Source organism: Pongo abelii, chromosome 6, assembly GCF_028885655.2.
Source record: "Pongo abelii isolate AG06213 chromosome 6, NHGRI_mPonAbe1-v2.0_pri, whole genome shotgun sequence".
NCBI classification, from domain to species: domain Eukaryota; kingdom Metazoa; phylum Chordata; class Mammalia; order Primates; family Hominidae; genus Pongo; species Pongo abelii.
Genome location: NC_071991.2, coordinates 49,810,965 through 49,837,470, shown reverse-complemented (window position 1 = coordinate 49,837,470; position 26,506 = coordinate 49,810,965). Strand labels below are relative to the sequence as shown.

Here is a 26,506-nt window from a genome sequence, read left to right as displayed (position 1 = left end):
TGTGCACCTCACTTCTAGCCATAGTTTCAGATTAGTGTGCAAACATAGGATCCTAGAAACTATGGAAAAAGCTTCATTGAATTAAGTGAAAATCTTCTCATGTTTCAAAAGAATAAAAGATAAAATATATACAGGCAAGAATTCAGTAGAACAATTTGTATAAGAACAAGCTGCAGCCCAGTACTCCTATTTGTTGACATCAAATAAAGGTGAGACTATTTGGAATTCTGAAATGAGCTAACCTCACTCTGTAACTTGATATTACTGAAATGGTTATTAGTGAGCTGTAGGGGGTAGTGCAAAAGAAACTAGTGTTTGTTGAGTGCCTTCATGTGCCAGGTACTTCAAAACTTTGTTTCACTAATCCTCATAATGACCCTGCCAAGTAGGTATTGTGAGTTCTGCTTTACAGGTGAAGAAAGCTCATGGAGTTAAGTAACATGACCAACCATAGCATGGTGCCTGACATACAGTAAGTGTTTAATGAATATCTTTTGAATACATGGTAGGTACCTAACTAATGGAAGAAGCAGTATTCAAACTTAGATACATCTCATTGCATAGCTCACACTATTTCCATCATAGTATGTTGCCTTCTGTGTAAGACTATACAGAATCATTTTTAAATGGCTAAGAAAGAGCACTGCCAGTGTAAACATGGCTAGTGAGTCCAGCAACCTATGATTTCTCCCTTTATATGAGAACAATTTCAATTTCAAAATGTATGCATTGTGAAGGATGAGAAAAGACAAAACAGGATCTTCAAGGGCTTTACAGTTACTTAACACAGATAGTACATGAAAATAACATAAATATATATGAAAACATCATATGTGTATGGAACATTTTATTAGTACAGCTCATCCATTTTTTGTTGAGTTCTACTGACTTTTTAAAATTTATTTTACCTTAAGTTCTGGGATACATGTGCAGAACATGCAGGTTTGTTACATAGGTATACATGTGCCATGGTGGTTTGCTGCACCTATCGACCCGTCATTTAGGGTTTAAGTCCTGCATGCATTAGGTATTTGTCCTAATGCTCTCCCTCCCCTTGCCCCCCACCCCCACCCCCCACCAACAGGCCCTGGTGTGTGATGTTCCCCTTTCTGTGTCCATGTGTTCTCATTGTTCAACTCCCACTTATGAGTGAGAACATATGGTGTTTGGTTTTCTGTTCTTATGTTAGTTTGCTGAGAACGATGGCTTCCAGCTTCATCCACGTCCCTGCAAAGGACATGAACTCATCCTTTTTTATGGCTGCATAGTATTCCATGGTGTGTATGTGACACATTTTCTTTATCCAGTCTATCATTGATGGGTATTTGGGTTAGTTACAAGTCTTTGCTACTGTAACATCATCTGAAATGTGTTACTTTAATTTTATGAATGTTAGGTGTTATGTATCTTTTCCTTTTTTGCCCCACACATCACTGAAACAGATTATTTGAAAATGCTAAAATAAGTAAAATGTGCGGCCTGCTTTCTTAGATGCTTTGTCTCCTGTACCAAAATAATTTACAAATACAAAAGTTGGAAATAATTTTATTAGTTTTTTAATGCATAAATCCAAACATATATTTGTATTGAATATTTTATTAGCTAATACAGTACCATTTTAAAAATTCTACCAACTTATTTAAAATATTTCCTGTAAAAACATCATCCAAAATATACTTTGTTAATTTTTATGAATGTTAGGTGTTATGCCTCTTTTCTTTGATGCTTTCCTTTTTTATCCTGTGCTTACACCAAAAACAAATTATTTGAAAATGCTAAAATAAAATGTGGCATGTTTTCTTAGCTGTTTTGTATTCTGTTATAAAATATTTTACAACTATGAAAGTTGAAAAATAAGTTTATTGGTTTTGCTGCATATAGCTGCCTGTCTACTATAAAAGAACTAATCTATAAAATTGAGGCATTTTGTTATTTCAAGTGTAGAGGGGCAAGAATATAAGGGAATTATAAAAACCCCAGGATGACTCATTTAAAGTAGATGCACATTAAAATACTATAGTTCTGGCATATTTCATATTTTTAAAGCAGACAAAAAGAATCTTTATCTTTGCATTTGGCAAGAGTGTCTTCAAGATAACTACCACTTTTCAAAGCCCTATTGTTGGGTAGGTTTTATTAGGGGAGAGGACTTAGAAAACATTACTTTCCTCATCCAAAACCAAAAATAAATGAGGGCTTAAAAATATATTATTTAAGAAGATAGTAGCCAGAAATAAAGACCATGACCAACAAGCTTTGGGGCCATCAAGATGAAAAGACCTTTGCTTTATTCAAGATCTAGGATCTGAAAATCTCACTTCATAAATTTAACTGGATTTTCTTTTCTGATTATGTTTAACTGCAAAATTTGGTTGTATACCATAGCAGTTTCTATTTTACCTGGATGTTAAAAGAAAAACCACTGGAATCTAAAGAGAGATGAATAACCTCTTGAGCTTAGATGGAGAACTAACCAGTGGCAAATATGTATCTAGTGGGGTAAATACATCTCAAGAGATTCAAAACATTACAAAACAAGGTATTTTTAAAAACACTTCAACTTGAAATTATAAAAAAAAAAGTATTAAGAGGTATTAGAGATCTTTCTTAAGGGCTGGTAAAATAAAAACACCTTAAAAGACACACTGTTACAATTTCCTCACAGAGGTAAAGAGGTTGTGACCAGTATCAGCATTTTAAGGATGTCATTTCAGAGCTTGCATTCTTCTGCCCTAAGTGGTTCAAAGAGTTTGAGCAGGTACACTCTGGTACTAGAGAAAATCTGAAACAATTCAGCTAGTTGGATGAAAAAGGACTTAAGTACCCTTGATTTATTAAAATTCATTGTTCTTTTATATACATTTCTCTTTAAAATTCTGAAATGAACATTTGTTTATGTAGTATGACATGAATGATTTAATAATTTATATGACAAGCTTAATAAGGCTGATATTCAATGAACAGAAAAGTAATTTACCTTTTAGTAATCAGAAAAACTTTCAATCCATTTTTATCTTATTTTTAACTGTCTGTTATTAAAGTTTGTGATTTTTATTAATGTAAATAAGCCAAAGGGTGATTGTTTTTGACACACGGCATTGTGCCATAGTGTAATGGGTAGTTTCCTTCTCAGTTAACCTTCAGTACTCTGTACACACTATTCTGAAATACTGTGGTGAAGTAAGGCCTTGCATCTTCGAGCAGGACGCTACATAAAGGAGGATTAGCTGCATTGGAAGGGTCTTCCACATCCCAGATTTCAAGCATACTGCAACCAGGCCTGAAAAAAGATAGACATATATATTCATATTAGAAATGTATTCCTGTCTAGAGAAAATAGATACATAACACAACATCTAGATTTTCAGAGACAAATTTATTTAATAAGTTAAATATTTTAAAGCGCCATTTCAAAAAACAATTTCAATGTTTAGAAATTTAAAAAATAGAATGAAATTAAGCATGTTGCATTTTCACATCTCATTTAACCAAATGAAAGACATATCCTAATAATAAAGCTTCAATATACATTCATAAATATATATGTAAAAGCTCACTTTCAAGATGAAACAAACATAAATATACTTTCCAAGTGCCATCACCATCTAAACATAAGGCCCATTTGTAGTAAAATAAGACAAATTAAAACCTAATTGAATTCCTGATGAATTTCACATTTTTTAGCATAAACTGCCTTGGATTAGCATGAAATGATCCAAGGCAGGGAGAGGAGGCTCTTATGGCAATTTGTTTTCTTCAATGCTTTCCCATTTTGGGTGGCTCTATGACTGGGCTAAATGAGACACTATTCCTCCCTACAGAGTAATCCTGCATGGCAGTCTTTAAAGGGAAGGAGTCAGACAAAATTGATTTCTAATTTTTTAAACATCTATACTGAAGTATAAGTTATACACAATAAAATTTCACCTATTTTCTGTGTAAAGTTTTCCAGGTATGGGCAAATGTGTATAGATGTGTAAGCACTACCACAATCATAATATAGAAAATTTCCATCATCCCCACAAGTTCCCTGTGTCCTTTTGCAATCTACCATCTTCCCCAAACATGGCCTCAGGCAACTACTGTGCTTTCTGCACTATAGTTTTGCTTTCTCTAGAATTTCATATAAATATATTAAGTAGTCTTTTCATTTTTGGCTTCTTTACCATAGCATGTTTTTGATATTCATATCTGAGCTGTAGTTCTTACAACTTCTGTTGTGGTTCAGTAGTTCCTTCCTTTTTGTTGCTAAATAATATTTCATTGTATATAGAGAACACAATTTGTTTATCCATTTGCAAGTTAGTGAACATTTGAGATGTTTTGAGTTTTTGGTGATCATGAACAGTGCCACTATAAACATTCATGGACAAGGCTTTTTGTGGACATATGTTATCATTTCTCTTAGGGAAACACCTAGGAGTGGAATTGCTGGGTTGCATGGTTATGTATGATTAAGTGTGGATTTATCTTTATAAGCAAGTTCAAAACTGTTTTCCAGAGTAGATGCACCATTTTCCATTTCCACCAACAATGCATGAGAGTTTAAGTTGTATCAGTTTTTGTAATTTTAATTATTATAGTATGGTTATGGATGATTCAAAATATCTTCTTTGGTGAAATTTCTATTCAAATATTTTGCCAAATTTTGTGTTGTTTCTTATTGAGGTGTGAGAGTTCTTTGTATATTCTGGGTAAAAATCTGCCAGATTTTTTTAGCAGATGTATTAAGGCATAATTGCTCAATAATTACTCAATAAGCTGCACATATTTAGTATCCACTTGGATATATATTAACATAGGTATACACCTGTAAAACAGCAGCCACAATAAAAATCATGAACATATCCATCTCTCCCAAAAGTTTACTTCTGCCCTTTTGTAATCCTAATTATTGCATGCTTTCTTTTTTGTCTGGCTTCTTGTCCTCAGTAGAATTATTTTGAGATCCATCCATATTTCTGTATCAATAGTTCGTTCATTTTTATTAGTGAGTAGTATTTACATTGTTTGGATATTCTAATAGTGTGTTTATACATTCATCTGCTGATAAATAAGTGGATTGTTTCCAGTTTGGGGCTAATACCGAAAATAAAGTGCTATGAACATTTGTGTACAATTACTGGGATGGATATATGCTTTCTTTTATTTTAATAAATATGGTAGTTGTATGTTTAACTTTTTATAAAATTGCTAAACTGTCTTGCAGAGTGGTTGTACCATATTACTTTTGCACCACTGGTGTATGAGAGTTCTAAGTCCTCCATAGTGTCAGCAACACTTGGCAGTTTTTTTTTCAATTATAGCTATTTTATTAAGTGTTTAGTTACATCTCACTGTAATTTTCATTTGCATTTCACAAATCACTAGTAACATCAAGCATCTTTTTGTGTGACTATTTGCCATCTGTCCTTTTGTCTTTTTTTTTTTTTTTCTGAGACAAAGTCTTGCTCTGTCGCTGAGTGGAGTGCAACGGCACAATCTCAGCTCACTGCAACCTCCATCTCCTGGGTTCAAGTAAATATCCTGCTTCAGCCTCCCGAGTAGCTGGGATTATATGCACCCACCATCATGCCTGGCTAACTTTTTGTATTTTTAGTAGAGATGGGGTTTAGCCACGTTGGCCAGGCTGATCTCGAACTCCTGACCTCAGGTGATCCACCTGCCTCAGCCTCCCAAAATCCTGGGATTACAGGCGTGAGCCAACCACTGCGCCCGGCCTATTTTGTCCATTTTTAATTGGGTTGTTTTCTTATTATTGGGTTTTGAGAGTTTTTTTATACATCTAGAGAAAGTCCTTTATCAGACATAGGCTTTGAAAATATTTTCTCCCAGACTGTGGTTTATCTTTTAATTCTTCCTAACACTGTTTATAAAAAAGCAGAGGTTAACAGTTTTAATGAAGTCCTATTTATCAATGTGTTCTCTTGTGGATCATGATTATGTTACTGTATCTGAGAAATCTTAGCCTAATCCAAGGTTACAATAATTTTCTTCCATATTTTCTTCCAGAAATTTTATATTCTTGGATTCTTAGTAGCAAGTTACCTTCTACTCCTAGTTTGCTGAGGGTTTTTAATCAATTATGGATACTGAATTGTGTCAAATACTTTTTCCTGAATGTACTGAGACTATGATGCAGTCTTTCTTTTTCAGTTTATTACTATGGTGAATTCACTTGATTGGTTTTCAAATAGTGAGACAACTTTGCATTCCTGGGATAAACTCCACTTGTACATTATGTATTGTCTTTCTTTAATATATTGCTGGATTCATTTGTTGCTATTTTACTTAAAAATTTCACATATGTGTTCATGATAAATTTTGATTTGTTGTTTCCTTTTATTGTAATGTTTCTCTCATGTTAGTATCAGGATAATGCTGACCTTACAGAACCAGTTGGGAAGTAATCCCTCCTTTTGAATTTTCTGGAATAGTTTGTAGAATTGGAACTATTTCCAGTGAAGATATCTCTCTTAAAGTTTTCTTTGTGACAATTCTTTTTACTACAAATATAATTTTATTAATAGATATAAGGTCATTCATAATAAGGTAATAGATATAAGATTTTCTATTTCTTAAGTGAACTTTGATTTTGCATCTTTCAAGGAACTTGTCCATTTTATCTATTTTGTCCTACTTAGTGGAATAAAGTTGTTCCTAAAACTTCCTCATTATCCTTTTCGTTTCTTCAGATCCTGTAGTGATAAAATCTTTCTTATTCCTGATACTAGTAATTTCTGCTTCAATCTTTTAGCTTGGGTAGGAATTTATCAATTTTATTAATCTTCTCAAGAATCAGTGTTTGGTTTTACTGACTTTTCCTTGTTTTGGGAGGAAACACACACTGATTTTGATTCTAATCTTTATGCTTTCTTTTCTTCTTACTTTGGAGTTTACGTATTCTTTTTTTCTAGTTCCTTAAGGTGAAGCTGAGTGACTGATACGAGCCCTTTCTTCTTTTTCTATTATAGGCATTCGACATAAAAACAAATCTCTCTACTGCTGTATCTGCATACCACAAATAGTGGGATGGTGTTCTCATTTTCCCTTAGGTCAACATACGTTGAAACTAACCCTCCTTTTGTTTCTTCTTGACCATGGATTATCTGGAAGTGTATTAATGTTTAGTTTCTAAACATTTGAGGGAATTTCCATATAGAATTCTGTTACTGATTTCTAATTTAATTTCATTGTAGTCAGAGATTGTACTTTACATGATCTAAAGTATTTTAAATGTGTCAATACTTGCTTTGTGGCCTAGAAAATGGTCTTTTTTGATAAATAGTCTGTGTGTGCTTGAATGTCTATTTTGCTGTTCTAGAGTGGTGTGTACTATAAATGTCAATTAGGTCATATTGGTTGATGGCGTCATTCAAGTCTTCCATATTCTTGCCAAATTTTTTTTATTTGTTCTACAAATTGTTTAGAGAAAGCTATTAAAATTTCTAACTATACTGTAGATTTGTCTATTTTTTCGTAAAGTTCTATCAGTTGTGCTTCATATATTTGAAGCTCTGTTATGTAAGTGCATAAATGTTCAGGGTTGCTACATCCTCTTGAAATATAGATCCCTTCTTCATTTAAAAATCCTTGTTTAACCTTGATAATATTCTTAGCATTCAAATGTACTTTGACGTTATTACAGCCACACCAGCTTTCACTGACTAGTAGTAGCATCACATGTCCTTTTCCTATCTGTTAACTTTTAACCTCTTCATTTCTTTATATTTAAGTAAATTTCTTGAAAGTAGCCTATAGTAGGGTCTTGCTTTGCTATGCAATCTGACAATTCTTGCTTTTCATTTGTGGTATTTAGAGCTATATTCGTTTCCTATTGCTTTTATAACAAATTACCACAAACAATTGCTTAAAGCAACATATATTTATTCTCTTTCAAATTTTGGAGCTCATAAGTCTAAAATCACGGTATTGGCAGGACTCCAATCCTTCAGGAGGCTCTAAAAGAAAATCCACTTCCTCGCCTTTTCCAGCCCTAGAAGCTGGCCTCCTTCCTTGGCTTGTGGCCTTATATCACTCCAACTTCTTCTACCATCACATCACCTTTTTGATCTCTTACTCTTTTGCCTCCTCCTTATAAAGACTTTGATTACATTTGTCCTACCTGGATAATAAGGATAATCTCCACATCTCATGAGCATTAACTTAATCACATTTGCAAATTTTCTTTTTCCACGTGAGTAACATAATTCCCAATTTCTGGGAATTAGGACATGGCCATCGTGGGGGGCTCATTATTCAGCACAAGTCCATTTACACTTAATGTGATAATTGATATGGTTAGATTTAAGTCTGTCATCTCGGTGTTTTCTCTTTGTTCCATCTGATCTTCGTCTCCCTTTTCCACTTCTGCCTTATTTTGGATTGAGTGATTTTTATAATTCAATTTTAATCTTGTTTGTTGCCTTTTGGGTTCTGTCAATTTTTGCTTCATATATTTTGAAATTCTCTTTTAAGTTCATATGCACTGAAATTATTGTATCTTTCTCCTGTACTGAACTATTTTGCCTTATAAAACATAGTCGTTTCTAGTAATATTCTTTGTCTTAACATCTATCTTCTCGGATATTTATACATTTTTCACTTCAGCTTTTCTAATGTTTACTCACATGATATCTTTTCCATTCTTTTTCCTTCAGCCAATATACATATCTGTATTTAAAATGCACCTCTTGCAGGCAGTCCATAGATAGGTTTTGCTCTTGTATTCAGTTTGCCAATCTCCACCTTTTGTTTGGAAGAATTTAGTTCTCTTTCACTTTGAAATTACTGATATGGTTTGATATAGGCTTGCTATTGTGCTCTTTTGTTTTTTTTAAAAAACTTTATTTCAAGACATTTGGAGATCCACATTAAGTGAGAGATAATACAAGTAGCTCTTGTACAGTCTTTAGACAGTGTCCTCCGCCATGGTAACATCTTGAACATTTGTATAATATCACAGCCAGATAATTCACATTGATAGAATGGTGATAGAGAGCATTTCCGTCACTACAGAGATCCCTTGTATAGCCAAACATACTATACTCCCCCCACATTCCCACCCCACCCTAACCCCTCACAACCACAAATCATCCATATCTATAATTTTGTCATTTGAAGACAGTTATACAAATGGAATCATACAGTATGTAACCTTTGGGGATTGTCTTTTCTTCATTCAAACAATTCTCTGGAGATTCATCCAGGATCTTGAGTGTATCGATAGTTTGATCCTATTGCTGAGCAGTATTCCATGGTATGAATAGGTCACTATTATTTAATCATTCACCTTGCGAAAAACATCTGGGTTGTTTCAGGTTTAGGCTATTACAAATAAAGCTGCTACAGACATTTTTCTACAGAATTTTGTGTGAACACAACTTTCCACCTTTCTGCGAAAAAATGCCCAATACAATTTCTGGGTCTTAAGTTAGTTATATGTTTAGGTTTTTTCCCCCTTTTAGTTTTAGTTGACAAGTAATATTTGTACATATTTATGGAGTATAGAGTGATATTTCAATGTATAATTACAATGTGTAATGATAAAATCAGGGTAATTAGGATATCCATCACTGCAAACGTTTACCATCTGTTTGTGCTGGGAACATTCAAAATCCTCTGTTCTGGCTTTCTTGACATATAACGATAAATTATTGTTAACTAATATTCACTCTACAGTGCCAGAGAGCACTATAACTTATTCCTTCTATTTATCTGTAGTTTTGTATCTCTTAACCAACCTCTCCTTATCTTCTTCTCCTCCCTACCCTTCCCACTCAGCCTCTAATTACCACAAAATCTTCTCTACTTCTATGAGCTACTTCTTTGAGCTTCCACATGAGTGACAACACGCACTATTCATCTTTCTGTGGCTGACTTATTTCACTTAATGTATCCAGGCTCATCCATGTCTAGGCTTGCCATTATGCTCTTTTTTTCCCCACTGTTTTATTTATTTTTTTGAGTGGTTTTGATAGGGATGACAACAAGCATCTTTAACATAACATGATTTACTTACCATTTAAATTGGGTTATTTCTAGTAAATCGTACATTTCCACGGTTTACTCAGTTTTTGTGCTATTGTCATGTATATTTAATTTCTGTCATAAACTAAAAAATATAATGGTATCACCTTTGCCTTAAATAATGTCTTTTAAAGATTTTCAGAGAAGAAAAACATATAGTGATTAATATCCACATATTTACCATTTCCAGCACATTTCAGTATTTCTTGTATATCTGAGTTACCATCTGGCATCATTTCTCATCAGCTGATAGAACTTCTTGTCCATCTTGAAGTATAAATCTGTTACCAACAAATTATCTTAGATTTTGTTGATCTGAAAAATGTATTTTTGGCCTCCATTTTAAAAAGATAGTTTCATTAAATATAGAATTGTTGATTTTTCTTCTTCAGCACTTTGAATTATCATTCCAGTGTCTGATAATTTCCACTATTTATGTTGGGAAGTCAGATGTTTATATAGCATATCATTTTTTCTCTTATTTTCAAGATTTTCTCTTAATCTTTGATTTTACCATTTTGACTACAATGTGCCTTGCTTTGGTTTTCTTTGGGCTTCACCCAGTTGGATTTGTTGAGCTTAGCAGATGTCTAAGTTAGCAGCTTTTATCAAACTTGAGAAATTTTTGGCCAACATTTCTTCAATATTTTTTCTGTCATGTTCTTTTTTTCATTACATCTAATACTAAAATTATGCATGTGTTGAACTACTTAATGTTACGTAGGTCTGTGGCTTTGGTTATTTTTCAATCTTTTTTGGCTCCTGTTCTTTTGATTAACTATTCTCTCTTGATCTATCTTCAAATTCACTGCATCTTCTGTTCAAATGTTCTGTTTTCATCTCAGAATTGTTGAGTACATTTAAATGATTTTCATTTCATTTACTATACTTTTCAGCTCTAGAATTTCCGTGGGGGCTGGAGTGTTTCTATTTCTCTGCTGAGATTCCATAGCTCTTCACTCATGGATACCATGTTTTCTTTTAATTCATTGAATACATTTTTGTTAAGCCTTTGAATGTATTTGTAATAGTGGCTTTGCAGTCTTTGGCTGCTAAATCCAACATCTGGACCTACTTGAATCGGTTTCTATTAACTTATTTTTTTCAGAGTATTGGTCATACTTTCTCATTTTAATTTGCATCTCTGAAACCTTTGCACATTTTAAATGATATTTTGAAGTGACTGTTGAACCTGTTTTGTTCTTCTGATTGCCAATGTGTCGTTCTAGGAGACAATTAATGTGCCTGAAATTCCTGTCATGTGCAGCAGCTAATATCTGTGCTTAGGAGCCTAAACAAAGGCCTCATAAGATCAATTACACATCTTAGAATTTTATGATTTTTAGAGATTCAAAATTCAGAAATTAAAAAATTTTAATTAGGAATGTTTTCCTTATGTCATTTTGGGTTTTGTCACTTTTCTTTTAAGTCTTACAAATCCAATATAATTCAGCTATAATACAGAATGCCAATATCTCACTTTGTTGTAAATTCAAATCCATATTTCAGATATATAATAAAAATTTTCATAAATATTTCAAAAATTATGAAAAAAGCTAAGTGGAAGATGTTAAATTGAAAAATCAGGATATTAAATATACTATAATGTTTGGAATTAAATTCTACTTCATTGATAGTATAGTTTTACTTCTCTAGATGAAATAATTTAAACTAAGGTACCAGGATAATATTTTAATAAATTTAAAATAAAAATTCTTAAAGAATCAGGACTACTGTAATAAAGTGAAACATTTGTTGCTTAAAAATATACCATATCAGATAGCATAAGGTTAATACTCACTTAGTTCTCACAACACACCATGCCTCTTCTAAAACATAATAATTCACATGTAACTCCAACAATTTATCCCTTACTTCTTTGGCAGATTTTCGACTATATGTAGAATAAACTATTTTTGTCCGAGCCCTTTAAATTTAAACAATAGTTTAAAAGATTTTAAAATTAATGATAATAGAATAGACTAAAAAAATCTTACTAGCAAATTGAAATCTCGATACTCACTGGATGGAACACTGATATACATGACTCAAAACAGCATCAATTATTTTGGGGATGGCAGTTTCCACATTCCTACTTATATTTTGAATGTTATAAAACTTACAGCAATTTAATTTTGCATATACTGCTCATTACTGTATAAGATAGTCTAAAGTTGTACTGGGTAGCAGAGAGCAGCTTAGGATATACAATTTTCTTCTCATAATTCACACAGTTTTCAGAGAATATATTCTGACAGAGACTGAATGTAGTGAAAACACATCTTTCAATGCTTAATTTCATCTAAAGAAGCTCTGACAAACACATGAATTGAAATTGAGTGTATCAAGTAGAACACTTAGACAATGGGCATCCAGGGTGTCAGAACAGGTAGGAAAAGCACCTTCACAGAATCTTGAGAAATGGGGATGGTCACCAAAATATGGTACAATAGGTGATTTGACTGTAGTGGGAGTTCTTACAAAATCCTAACAAACTATCACTTATGCATTGGATGTTGCTTAGAATTTCAAGCATATGGGATGCTCAGTCACCACAGTGGTTTCCATGCCAGTTCACCACAGTAGAACAGAGAGAGCGTCAGGTACATTTCTAAGGTGTCTGACTCCAAGCCCTGGCTCCTAGACAGCAGACCTAAAACTTTTAAATAATTTAAACATTTGCCTCTAACAATAGGCCAAAAATCCACTTTTAAAAACGATTACCCTGACAACTATTAGAATAACCAAAATAATTTTTTAAACCAGCCATTTAAGGAAAGCAAAACTTTTAGACATCAATGGAAACTAGAGTTCTCATAATCAGCCAGCAAAAATACTCTAAATTTTCATGAAAGCACGTAGTGTATAATAGCAACTTTCATGTACTTTTTCTACCTGTCACAAAAAGCTAGTCATTGGCCACCAGCAAGATCTAGAAATCATTTCTTAAATCAGAGTGGGGCTTGCAGTGTAGAGCAGGGGTTGGCAAACCATGGCTGTGAGTAAAATCCATCCTACCTACTCTTCCAACTACCTAGTAGTTTTACTGGAATACACACACACATCATAAATATGTGACACATTTGTCACTTTGGGAAAAACTGGCTTTTGCATTTTTCAGTTTTCAGAGGTCTGCTTGCTCCAGAGGCAACAGGTATGTATTGTCATTTCTGGATGGTTATTGTCATTTTTTTTTAACTTCCAGCATGAAAATGAGGATGAGTTTTTGTGTCTGTGTGTGTGTGTGTGTGTGTAAAAATTTTCCCAATTCCTAAGAATTGGGAGTCGCCACGTGAGTCTTGAAGAAATACTCATCGGCCGCCAACCTCAAGTCTGCATCTTCGTAGTGTGGATGATTCACAATGGGATGAAGTGTAGACAGCTTGACGCTTGCCATTGTAGGCATGGCACCTGCGAAGACAGCATCTGAAAAAAAAAGGCTATATTCTTCAGTGAAATGTTTTAAAGAAAATCAGAAGTTAAACTTACCTCTAATATGTGAACCCGAATTAAGAAGGATGATGCCTATTTACATGACCATGGACCTCATTCTCTTATTGACTCACTAGTTAGTTATTCATTGTCTACTATAATAATAGCTGACTTTTGTTAAATGCTATCTTGGTGCTAGAAATTGTGCTCCATATTTTAACAAGAAATAACTTAATTTTCACAATTCTAAGGGGTAGGTCCTCTGTTCTTACTTTGTAGAATCTACAAACGGAGCATGTGAGGGGTCTGGGTTGTGCACTCATTAGAATCTAATGCCTGATGGTCTGAGGTGGAACAATTTCATCCAGAAACCACCCCCCCCACCCCCTAGTTCTGTGGAAAAAAATGGTCTTCCACGAAACCAGTCCCTGGTGCCAAAAAGGTTGCAGACTGCTGTTGTAGATGATGAAGAGACACAGCCAAGTTAAGTGACTTGCCCAAGACTGCACAGCTAGGAAGTTCCAGAGCCTGCCCTCTTAGCTGCTTCACTAAAGCTTCCTGCTGTGCTAGAGCACCATGCTAACAGCAGGACTACAGACACACATGAAACACAAAGAATGTAAAATGTCATATCTGTTCCAATAATGTGAAATGCCAGGAACTGAGAGACTGCTATGAAGGGCAAGTCTCATGGGACGTTTTTTCAAATGACTTTTGTGGCTTGTGAACTGTGGTCCTGTGGATGTGCCATAAAAAAAGGAAAGCATTGTTTTCTTCCCTCAGATCATCTTTAATTAAGTTCTCAGAGTTACCATTTGACTTGACACCATTTATACATGCCATGAAATCATTTCATTACCTGCTAGTAGTACTTTTTGGAGTAATAACATGTCTAAATTTGGTCATAACTAGAGATACATCAAAATCTATCTGGCTTCCATTTCATCTCTTGAAATACCAGAAGACCACATGCTTACTTCCTGGTACTTTTGTATAAAAAACAATTATATAATTGTGAAGGTTACTATCATTTTTAATCAGCACAATAAAATCAATAATAAAGACAAGACATACTATTCAAATCTACTATAAAAAACTATGTTGGAAAGGAGGTGGAGCATGATGACCAAGTAGAAGCCTCCACTGTTCATCCTCCCCTCAGGAACACCAAATCTGATAACCATCTACACAAAAAGCACCTTCATAAGAACCGAAAATCAGCTTAGGTACCAGCTTGGCCGCAGTGGGGAGCAGCACCAAGCAGGCTCTTGTGGTGCCCGATTCCAGGCCTTGGCTCTTGGGTGGCATTTCTGGACCTGCCCTGGGCTGGAAGAAAGCCCACTGCCCTGAAGGGTGAGTTCCAGGCCTGGTAGCACTCACCACAAGCTGACTGAAAGGCCCTTGGGCATTAAGTGAATGTTGACGGTAGCCAGGCAGTACCTCCCATGGGCCTGTGGTAGTGGTGGAAATGAGGAGAGACCCCTCTGCCTGGGGAAAGGGGAAGGAAGGGTGGGAAGGACTTTGTCTGGTGGTTTCAGCACCAGCTCAGCTGCAATAGAATAGAGCATCAGGTAGATTTCTAAGGTGTCTGACTCCAGGCCCTGGCTCCTGGACAGCAGCAGCGTCTCTGGACCTGACTATGACCTGGGGGATCTTGCCACCCTGAAGGGAGGGTTACCAGCCTGGTTTGCTTTGCCACCTGCTGACTGTAGAGCTCTACACCTTGAGCAAACATGGGTGGTAGCCAGGCAGTGGTTACAATGAGCCTTGGGCAAGACCCAGTGCTGTGCTAGCTGCAGGTCTGACCCAACACATTCCCAGTAGTGGTGGCCACAGAGGTGCTTATATCACCTCACCCCCAGCTCCAGGCAGCTTAGCACAGAGAAAGAGAGAGAGGGAGACTCCACATGGGAGAGAGTAAGGGAAGAGAACAAGAGCTTCTGCCTGCTAATCCTGAGAATTCTGGATTTTATCGAAGACCACCAAGGTAGTACCTCTAAGAGTCTGCAATAGCTTCAGCATTACTGGGCATGGGGTGCCTCCTAGTGCAGATACAGCTGCAGCGACCAGAAACTTAGATCACAACACCAAAGTCCCTTTGAATACCTGGAAAGCCTTTCCAAGAAGGATGGGTACAAACAAGCCCAGACTGCAAAAACTATAATAAATACCTAACTCTTCAATGCCCAGACACCGACAAACATCCACAAGCATCAAAACCATCCAGGAAAACATGACCTCACCAAACAAACTAAATAAGGCAATAGGGGGCCAATCCTGGAGAGACAGAGATATGCGGCCTTTCAGACAGAGAATTCAAAATAGCTGTGCTGAGGGAAGTCAACAAAATTCAAGATAACACAGAGAAGGAATTAGTAATCTTATCTGATAAAGTTAACAAATAAATTGAAATAATTAAAAAGCAGAAATTCTGGAGCTGAAAAAATGCAGCTGACATACTGAAGAATGTATCAGTCTCTTAACAGCAGAAATGATCAAGCAGAAGAAAGAATTAGTGAGCTTAAAGACAGGCTGCTTGAACATACACAGAGGAGGTGAAAAAAGAATAAAAAAGAATGAAGCATATTTTCAAGATCTAGAAGTAGCCTCTAAAGGGAAAAATCTAAGAGTTATTGGCCTTAAAGAGGAGGTAGAGAGAGAAAGCAGTAGGAAGTTTATTCAAAAGTATAACAGAGAATTTCTCAAAGCTAGAGAAAATATCAATATTCAAGCACAAGAAGGTTATAGAACACCAAGCAGATTTAACCCAAAGACTAACTCAAGTCATTTAATATCAAACTCCCAAAGGTCAAGGATAAAGAAAGGATCCTAAAAGCAGCAAGAGAAAAGAAACAAATAACATACAATGGAGCTCTAATAGATCTGGCAGCAGACTTTTCAGTGGAAACCTTACAGGCCAGGAGAGCATGCCATGACATATTTAAAGTGAAGGAAAAAACCTTTTACCCAAGAGTAGTGTATCCAGAGCAAATGTCCTTCAAACCTAAAGGAGAAGACTTCTCAGTCAAACAAAAGCTGTGAAATTTCATTAACACCAGACCTATCCTATAAGAAATGCTAAAGGGAGTTCTTCAATCTGAAAGAAAAGGACATTAATGAGGAAGAAATAATTGGAAGGTACAAAACTCACTGGTAATAGTAAGTACACAGAGAAACACAGAATATTACAGCAGTGTCATTATGGTATAAACTACTTATATGATAAGCAGAAAGAGAAAAAGATGAACCAATAAAAAATAACTACAACAACTTTTCAAGAGACAGAGAGTACAGTAAGATATAGATAGAAACAAGAAAAAGGTAAAAAGTGGGGAGATGAAGTTAAAGTTTAGAATTTTTATTAGCTTTCTTTTGGCTTGTTTATGCAATCAGTGTTGTCATCAGTTTAAAATAATGGGTTATAAGATATTATTTGCAAGCCTCATGGTAACCTCAAGTTTAAAAACATACAATGGATGTACAAAAAATAAAAAGCAATAAATTAAAACACACCACCAGAGAAAATCACCTTCAATGAAAGGAAAAGAGGAAGAAAGAGAAGACCACAAAACAATGAGAAAACAAATAACGAAATGGCAGGGGCAAGTCCTTAACAATAATAACACTGAATGTAAATGGGCTGAACTCTCCAATCAAAAGACAAAGAGTAGCTGAATAATAAAACAAAACACTAAGAATCTGTTACCTACAAGAAACACATTTTACTTATAAAGGCAAATATAGACTGAAAACAAAGTGATGGAAAATTATATTCCATGCCGATGGAAACCACAAAAGAGCAGGAATAGCCATACTTATATCAGACACAATAGATTACAAGACAAAAACTATAAAAAGAGACAAAGAAGGTCATTATATAATGATAAAGGGGTTCATTCAGCAAGAGTATATAACAATTGTAAATATATATACACCCAATACTGGAGCACCCAGATATATAAAGCAAATATTACCAGAGCAAAAGAGAGAGACAGATCCCAATACAATAATAGCCTGAGACTTCAACTCCACACCTTTAGCAGTGGACAGGTCATCTAGACAGAAAATCAACAAAGAAACACTGAACTTAATCTGCACTATAGATCAAAAGGACCTAATAGATACTTACAGAACATTTCATCCAACATCTACAGAATACACATCCTTCTCCTCAGCACATGGATCATTCCTCAAGGATAGACCACAAAACAAGGATAGGCCACAAAATAAGCCTTAAAACATTTTTTAAAAATTGAAACAATATACTGTGTCTTCTCTGACCACAATGGAAAAAAACTAGAAATCAGTAGCAAAAGGAATTTTGGAAACTCTACAAACATAGAAATTAAAGAATATGCTCTTGAATGACCAGTGGATTAATAAAGAAATTAAGAAGGAAATTGAAAATGTTCTTGAAACAAATGATAATGAAAACACAACATATCCAAACCTACGGGATACAGCGAAAGCAGTATTAAGAGGGAAGTCTATAACTATAAGTGCCCACATGAAAAAAGAAGAAAAACCTCAAATTAACAACCTAATGATGCATCTTAAAAAACTGGAAAAGGGCAAACAAAACCCAAAGTTAGTAAGAGAAATGAAATAATAAAGATCAGAGCAGAAATAAATGAAATTGCAATGAAGAAAAGAGTATAAAAGATCAACTGGTTTTCTGAAAAGATAAAATTAACAAACCTTTAGCCAGACTAAGAAAAAAAGACAGAAGGCCCAAATAAATAAAATCAGAGATAATAAAAGGAGACATTATAACCAATATTGCAGAAATTAAAGGATCATTAGAGACTACCATGAGCAACTGTATGCCGATAAATTGGAAAACCTAGAAATGGATAAATCCCTAGATACATAAAACCTACCAAGATTGAACTATATAGAAATCCAAAACCTGAACAGACCAATCACAGGTAATGAGATCAAATCTCTAATGAAAAGTCTCTCAGCAAAGAAAAGCCCAGGACCTGAAGGCTTCACTGCTGAATTTTATCAAACATTTAAAGAAGAACTAATATCAATCCTACTCTAACGATTCCAGGAAATAGAGGAGGAGGGAGTACTTCCAAACCCATTGTATGAGAACAATATCACTTCAATACCAAAACCATACAAAGACCCATCAAAAAAAGAAAACTACGGGCCAAAATCTCTGATTAATGTTAATGCAAAAATCCTCAACAAAATAGTAGCAAACTGAATTCAATAACACATTAAAAAGATTATTCATCATGACCAAATAGGATTTATCTCAGAGACACAAAGATGGTTCAACGTAGCAAATCAATGTGATACGTCGTATCAACACAATGAAAGGGAAAAATCATATGATCATCTCATCTCCATAGATGCAGAAAAATCATTTGGTAAAATTCAACATACCTTCATGATAAAAAACCTTCAAATAAACTGGGTATAGAAGGAACATTAATCAACAGAAAGAAGCTATATACAGCAAATGCACAGCTAGTATCATACTGAGTGAGGAAACACTGAAAGCCTTTCTTCTAAGATCTGGGACATGACAAGGATGCTCACTTTTTACCACATTATTCAACATAGTACTGGAAATCCTAACTAGAGCAATCAGACAAGAGAAAGAAATAAAGGGCATCCAAATTTGAAAGAAGAGGTCAAATTATCATTGTTTGCAGATGATATGATCTTATATTTAGAAAAACCTAAAGTCTCCACCAAAAAAAACTATTAGAACTGATAAATTCAGTAATGTTGTAGGATACAAAATCATACAAAAATCAATTAATGTTTCTATATGCCAACAGAGAACAATCTGAAAAAGAAATTTTAAAAAGTAATTCCATTTACAGTAGCCACACATAAAATTAAATACCTAGAAATTAACCAAAGAAATGAAAGATCTCTAGAATGAAAGCTATACAAAACTGGAGAAAGAAATTGAAGAAGACACAAAAAATGGAAAGCTATTCCATGTTCAAGCACTGGAAGAATCAATATTGTTAAAATGTCCATACTATTCAAAGCAATCTACAGATTCAATGCAATCCCCATCAAACTACTAGTGATATTCCTCACAGATAGAAAAAATGATCCTTATTTATTTGAAAACACAAAAGACCTAGAATAGCCAAAGCTACCCTGAGCAAGAAGAACAAAACTGAAGGAATCACAATACCTGACTTCAAATTATACTACAGAAGTATAGTACCCAAAACATCACGGTACTACCATAAAAACAGACACACAGAGCAGTGGAACAGAATGGAGAACCCAGAAAGAAATCCATACATCTACAGTAAACTCATTTTTTACAGCAGTCCCAAAAACATACATTGGGGAAAGGGCAATCTCTTTAATAAATGGTGCTGGGAAAACTGAATATCCATATGCAGAAGAATGAATCTATACCCCTATCTCTTGCCATATACAAAACTCAAATCCAAATGGATGAAAGCCTTAAATCTAAGACCTCAAACTCTGAAATTACTACAGGAAAACTTTGGGGAAACTCTCCAGGACATTGGTTTGGACAAAGATTTCTTGAGTAAATACCTGGGAAGCACAGGCAACCAAAGCAAAAATGAACAAATGGGATCACATCAAGTGTAAAAGCTTCTGCACAGCAAAGGAAACAATCAGCAAAGTGAAGAGACAGCCCAAAGAATAAGCGAAAATATTTGCAAACTACCAATCTGACAAGGAATTAATAACCGGAATATATAAGGAGCTCAAACAACTCTGTAGGAAAAGAAAATCTAAAAATCTACTTTAAAAATGGGCAAAAGATCTGAATAGACATTTCTCAAAAGAAAACATACAAGTGGCAAAACAGGTACATGAAAAGGTGCTCAACATCACTGATCATCAGAGAAGTGCAAATCAAAGCTACAGTGAAATAGCATCTCACTCCAGTTAAAATGGCTATTACTCAAAAGACAGGCAATAACAAATGGCTGTTATCCAAAAGACAGGAAAAGATGTGGCTAAAAGGAAACTCTCATACACTTTTGGTGAAAATGTAAATTAGTACAACCACTATGTAGAAGAGTTTGGAGGTTCCTCAAAAAACTAAAAATAGAGTTACCAAATGATCCCACAATCCTACTCTTAGATATATACCCCAAAGAAAGGAAATAAATATTTAGAAGAGGTATCTGCACTCCCGTGTTTATTGCAGCACTTCTCACAACAGCCTAGATTTGGAAGCAACCTAAGCGTCCATCAACAGGTGAATGGATAAAGAAAATGTGGTACATAGACACAATGCAGTGCTATTCAGTCATAAAAATGAATGAGATCCTGTCATAAAAAAAGAATGAGATCCTATCCATAACATGGATGGAATTGGAGGTCATTACATTAATTGAAATAAGCCAGGTACAGAAAGACAAACTTTGCAGGTTCTTACTTATTTGTGGAAGCTAAAAATTAAAAGAGTTGAATTCCTGGAGATCAAGAATAGAATGATGGTTACCAGAGGCTGGGAAGGATACTGAGGAGGTGGAGGGGAAGTGAGGATGGTTAATGTGCACAAACAAAATAGAATGAATAAGATGTAGTGTTTGGTAACACAGAAGGGTGACTATAGTCAACAAAATTTTATTGTACATTTAAAAATAACTGAGAGAGTATAACTGGATTGTTTGTAACACAAAGGATCAATGCTTCAGGTGATGGATACTCCATTTACCCTGATGTGATTATTACACATTGTATACCTGTATCAAAATATCCCATCTACCCCATAAATATATACACCTGCTGTGTACCCACATAAATTAAAAACTTTAAGAACCCTGAGGGTTTACTTTCCAATATAACTAAGCATTCTAAATGCGACTTTGAATGAAAATTTCTTTATATGCCTCAAATTTGAAAATATGTAAGCCAAAGAATGTGTATTTATTATTGGAGACTCAATAATTAATGATGACAAGCTGTTAAGCTAGAGAAGTGGTTCTCAAGCAGGCATGATTTTGCTCCCTAGGGAGCACTATCAACTTCTGGAGACATTTTTGGATGTCATGCTATGGGGAGGAGGGAGGAGATGCTGTTGGCATCTTGTAGATAGAGGCCAAGGATTTCTTGTAATACATAGGACAGCCTCAATGTCAACTGTGCTAAGGTTGGGAAATGCTGAGCAAGGAGAATTGAAAGCCCAGGGCCAGGGTCTTCCAAAAAAACTAGGCACACCTGTCCAGCAAGAGCTGGACCCACTGAGTTGTCATCTATGGCAGACAGAGAGGAAGAAATACCCTCCCACTCCACCTTCTGTCTTTTTGGCTGTAAAGTAAATGAGCATAACAAGGAAAAATCAGATATTTTCCTATCACTGTATGGAAGTCTCCATTTAGCCTACTACACAGATTAGAAAAGGGTATTCCCCTGACTTGACAGAGACCCATTATACATGGCTTGATGAGTGGACCACAAGCTGGATTTAAGCTTTCACTTATCCTCTCAATTGGTCACCTTTGTACAGTGCACAAACTATACAGCTGTATATGGCAGACCTCAATATAAGCACTAGTTCCACTAATACTACAAAACTTCATACAGCTTTTAATATTTGGTAACCATGAGATAACTCATAATAAGAGTAATTAAAAGGAGAATAAGACAGATTGAAAAAAAGATCAAAGAAGAGGCATCTAAAAGTGAGACACGGGTTTGTGGCAGTTATCTTAGAAGGATAAGTTGCCAAATGTAGGCTGTCTGTCAGGAACCCAATACAAACACTGGAACAAAGAAAGACACAAGAAAAGATTAAAAGGGTAGATATCTTTAAAAGCTTGGGAAAAAATAGCTATAACTGGGGAGAGGCAAGGGAGAGTAAAGAAAGGGAGTGATTACCTTGAGCTCTTATGTGGAAAAAGTCAGTTGGGGATTACTTTTAAAATTCTAATTAAACTGGCTTGGCAGTTTAATGAGGCACTGTCACCTACACCCTTTGAAAGCTATAGACCAAATATCTTACTTAAAGCTTATAAAGATTTACCTTAATGAAGGTTAATTAGCAAAAAAGTGGCTGTCAAATAAGAAATAAAAGGAAACAAGCTCAGGAGTCATAAGAAAATTTAAATAAATCATAGTGAAGAACTTGTGCCAGATTAAGTTTCTAAATATCAAAAATAATCTTTGATTTACAAATTTAGTTATAGAAAATGTTATAGACTTATTCTCTGGAAAGATATTTAAAATATCTATCTGCTTGAGGTAGTTCTGAATAAAGACAGGAAGAAAAGAAGGTAAGCTAAAAAGAAAATTTTGGAGTATTTAAAAGTAGGATGTATACTATCTCTGTGAGATGATTTAGTGAAGAAAATAGAATATCCAAGATTTTAACTCTTCTGCCGATGACCTGTTTTACAGAATTAGATGAGACAGCACTGATTGCAGTGACAGAAGCGGTGCCAGTTAACTCCCCACCATCAAAAGTATCTTCTGCTGTAGCCTGGCACAAGGTGTGAAATTTCATTTTTAAAGGTTTACTTCTTTGATTTGTCATTGTTATGGTTAAAATGCTATAATGCTCTCTGAGAGTAAAAGGACATAACTTGTGAAAAATCATTAATTTCCTGGTGCTAATTTAAATTCTTTGATAATTATCTGGGAGGGGCTTAAAGGGGGTGCAAAATTGCCTTTTGGAAGGGTTTAATTGATATTGCAATAGTCTGCTCAAAGTCTGTGAGAGTATGAATGCCTATTTGTAAATCTGTCATACACACATACACACATATATCAGAAATGACAATAATTATATATAGTATACACAAATGTGTCTGTGAGTATGTTTGTATAAAACTAGCATATAACCAAATACCTACACACCTGATGTGGTATTGTATTTGATCCACTGTAAAAGTTCTTCCTGAGGCAAATTATTAAATTCTCCTATTATGCTCCATTGATTACGGAGGTTTGCATAACCTTGTATTGACATCACTGTTAGAATGCCAAAGATAACATTCTCAAAACGAGCTCTGCGAAAAAGCCAGCCAAAGAGCTGAAACGAAAGAAACCATTTATTTCTAGTTCTTATATGAAGAGTACTGTGGGGTCAACAATAAATTCTCACCTTGTTACTCAAACCAATGTGAATTACCCTTTGATATCAGCACACATGTATACAGAATTATAATCTCCGATTGTTTCTAAAGCAACGAATATGTTGGCATTACAGGGCCCAGGTGAAAATGGAACTTTCTCTCCCCTGGGAAGAATTAAGGAAGATATACCTGATCTTTCTAGTACTAATTTACTACTAAGGATTAAAAACAAACAAATCACAACTGTGAAACATCTTAGAACTAAATCCTTTCATCCTTGGCTGCCTTTTGTGGACATGGTTAGTAGACAGGGAAGCCCTATTAGCATGACATATATAGATTCTTCTCAGTAAAACAGGCATTATGATATTTTAAGGCTATACACTCATAATCAAAACTAAGTAAGGTGTTTGTAGAAGTACCTTAGGCCCAATATTCTAGCAATTTATCTAGTTCTTTTGTATGTTAGATAACAGTGATAGAACCCCAGAATGTCTTACAGATTCTTCGAGCCAAACAGGACCATATTAGAGCAATTACTCTGCATCTACTTTGGTATTGGATGAGTATTTCAGGGTACTTTTGGTGAACCAGTACCCTGTTTTTTTTTTTTTTTTTTCAGACAGAGTCTCACTCTGTCTCCCAGGCTGTAATGCAGTGGTGCAACCTCAGCTCACTTCGACCTCCACTTCCCGGGTTCAAGCAGTATTCCTGCCTCAGCCTCCTGAGTAGCTGGGATTACAGGCACACACCACCATGCCCGGCTAATTTTTGTATTTTAGTAGAGACAGGGTTTCACCGTGTTGGCCAGGTTGGTCTTGAACTCCTGACCGCAAGTGATCTGCCCACCTCAGCCTTCCAAAGTGCTGGGATTTCAGGTGCGAGCCACTGTGCCCGGCCACCAAGAAACTTTTTTTTTTCTTTTTTTCTTTTTTTCTTTTTTTGAGACAGAGTCTCTCTGTCACCCAGGTTAGAGTGCTGTGGTGCAATCTTGGCTGACTGCAGCCTCTGCCTCCCAGGTTCAAGCGATTCTCCTGCCTCAGCCTCCCAAGTAGCTGGAATTATAGGCACTCACCACCACACCCGGCTAATTTTTCTATTTTTAGTAGAGATGGAGTTTCACCATGTTGGCCGGGCTGGTCTCGAACTCCTGGCCTCAAGTGATCTGCCCATCTCGGCCTCCCAAAGTGCTGGGATTACAGGTGTGAGCCACTGTGCCAGGCACTCTTACACAGACCTGAACTCCAAAAGGTTATGTTCATGGACAGGATATTAACAGAGGGGAAATGTTTGCCCAATCACTTGTTATAGAAATATCAATTAAAATCCAGAAATACTTTTCAAAGCCACTTGAAATTGTTTTTCTTGCTTATAGTGAATCATGAAGTAATATTTTAAATCATTTAACTTAGTTAAGTTAAAAACACTTAGTGTGTTTATATTTTGAATTAGTCAGCAAAGCCACGGTAACTACTAAGTATAGCTGCTATAGTTTTTATAGTATTGTTATACAAGAATGAATCCCTTACCTGTCGAGAGCATACCAAGGAAGCCATAACACACATGTGTGGTGTCAAAAACATCTTTAGCCTCATAATTAAAATGGCAAGGGCAGTAAATGCTAACAACTGCAATGTGTGAAAAGCCAGCTATAAAAACACAAATAAGACAAAATCACATTTTTACTTTTCATGTTTTTAAATTAATGAAGTATATTAAAACTATATTATTCATTAAGACAAGGATCTTCTAACTTAGTAATAAGCCTATCAGTATTCATTCAACAATAATTTATCGAATGTCTACTATGTTCCAGGTACTTTTCTGGGTGCTTCGGATACAACAGTGAGCAATTTCTGTCCTTGTATTACATTTAAGTACATTTAGTAACGAAAGACAGACAACACACAGACATAGCAAATAAATAAATCCATTGCATAGTCTGCTGTAAGGCAACAAGTGCAGTTGGCAAGAAAATGGAGCAGGCAGAGGAGCCAGGGAGAGCAGGAGGTGGTGTGAGGAAGCGGAGGACCAACACAGTGGGCCTCATTGTAAAGTGACAAAGTTACTAATGCATCCCTGATCCAAAAATCTGAAATCTACAATGCTCCAAAATCTGAAACTTTTGAGTACCAATATGATGTTCAAAACTTATGCTAAAACAAATGCTCATTGAAGCATTTTGGATTTTGGATTTTCAGGTTAGGGATGCTCAACTAGTAACTACATTGTAAATATTCCAAAATTCAATAAAATCTGAAATCTGTAACGCCTCTAGTCCTAAGCATTTTGGATAAGGGATACTCAACATGTGTCATAAACTATCTCTATTAAGTTCAAATTCAGTTACCCACTCCTGTAAATTTGACCTTTACCTCAAGACCCACTTAAAGTTCTATCAAATAGGAAATATCTCCAGCCCACACTGATCTTTTACTTTTTATGCCATAAAATAATTTTACACCATATAAAATGTTGTCTTATTTGTCTCCTTTGTAAAATTACACATACTGAAGGGCAGGAACATGACTTTAGTATCTTTTGTATCCTTCAACGCTTCTGAGCTTGTCGCTGACTGACCAGCAAATCTACGTGGTGGCAGATGGCCACCAGTCACAGGGCCAAGGGTGTCTGCCCTAATGGACTGTAGCTGACTAGCTCAGCAGGCTAGAAACCAAATGCTTGTTATTGTTAAATGAATGCAATTTAATTTAATTCCGTACTATAGTCATAAATCAGCCTTCTAGCTTTTAAATCCTTATTACTATTCAAAAGTAAGAGCAGATGAAAGAGTGAGAAGGATCAGCAGAAATTTATCACCAATGCTGAACAACTCACTACTGATGGTGCATCAGCAGCAAGGTTATACCTTTGTCAATTATCCTCAAACTGGAATTTAACACACAAGTCTACCAGAGATTAAAATGAAAGCTTTACCTCACTGTGTTCAAGTAGCTGTTTTCTAGAATAAAACAAAAATATCATCTATTTACTGAAGGTCT

General features: G+C 35.3%; 1 protein-coding gene across 11 annotated transcripts in view; it reads right to left on the bottom strand.

Moving 5' to 3' along the window:
* Positions 1 to 1,529: 1,529 nt before the first annotated feature.
* The window catches only part of DPY19L2 (dpy-19 like 2), a 105,983-nt gene continuing 81,006 nt past the window's right edge, over positions 1,530 to 26,506 (bottom strand). For 6 of the 11 annotated variants that reach the window (XM_002818060.4, XM_054559317.1, XM_054559322.1 and 3 more), the window contains 6 exons: positions 26,442 to 26,466; positions 25,034 to 25,153; positions 23,287 to 23,461; positions 13,356 to 13,455; positions 11,831 to 11,956; positions 1,530 to 3,280 (listed from right to left, as the gene is read on the bottom strand). In XM_002818060.4, coding sequence (XP_002818106.3) covers positions 3,130 to 3,280; positions 11,831 to 11,956; positions 13,356 to 13,455; positions 23,287 to 23,461; positions 25,034 to 25,153; positions 26,442 to 26,466 — 697 coding nt within the window. In that variant the 3' untranslated portion in view covers positions 1,530 to 3,129. Of the gene's footprint in view, positions 3,281 to 11,830; positions 11,957 to 13,355; positions 13,456 to 23,286; positions 23,462 to 25,033; positions 25,154 to 26,441; positions 26,467 to 26,506 lie in introns of those variants that run through there. The other 5 variants (XM_054559319.2, XM_063726023.1, XM_054559325.2 and 2 more) reach the window with 3 other exon arrangements.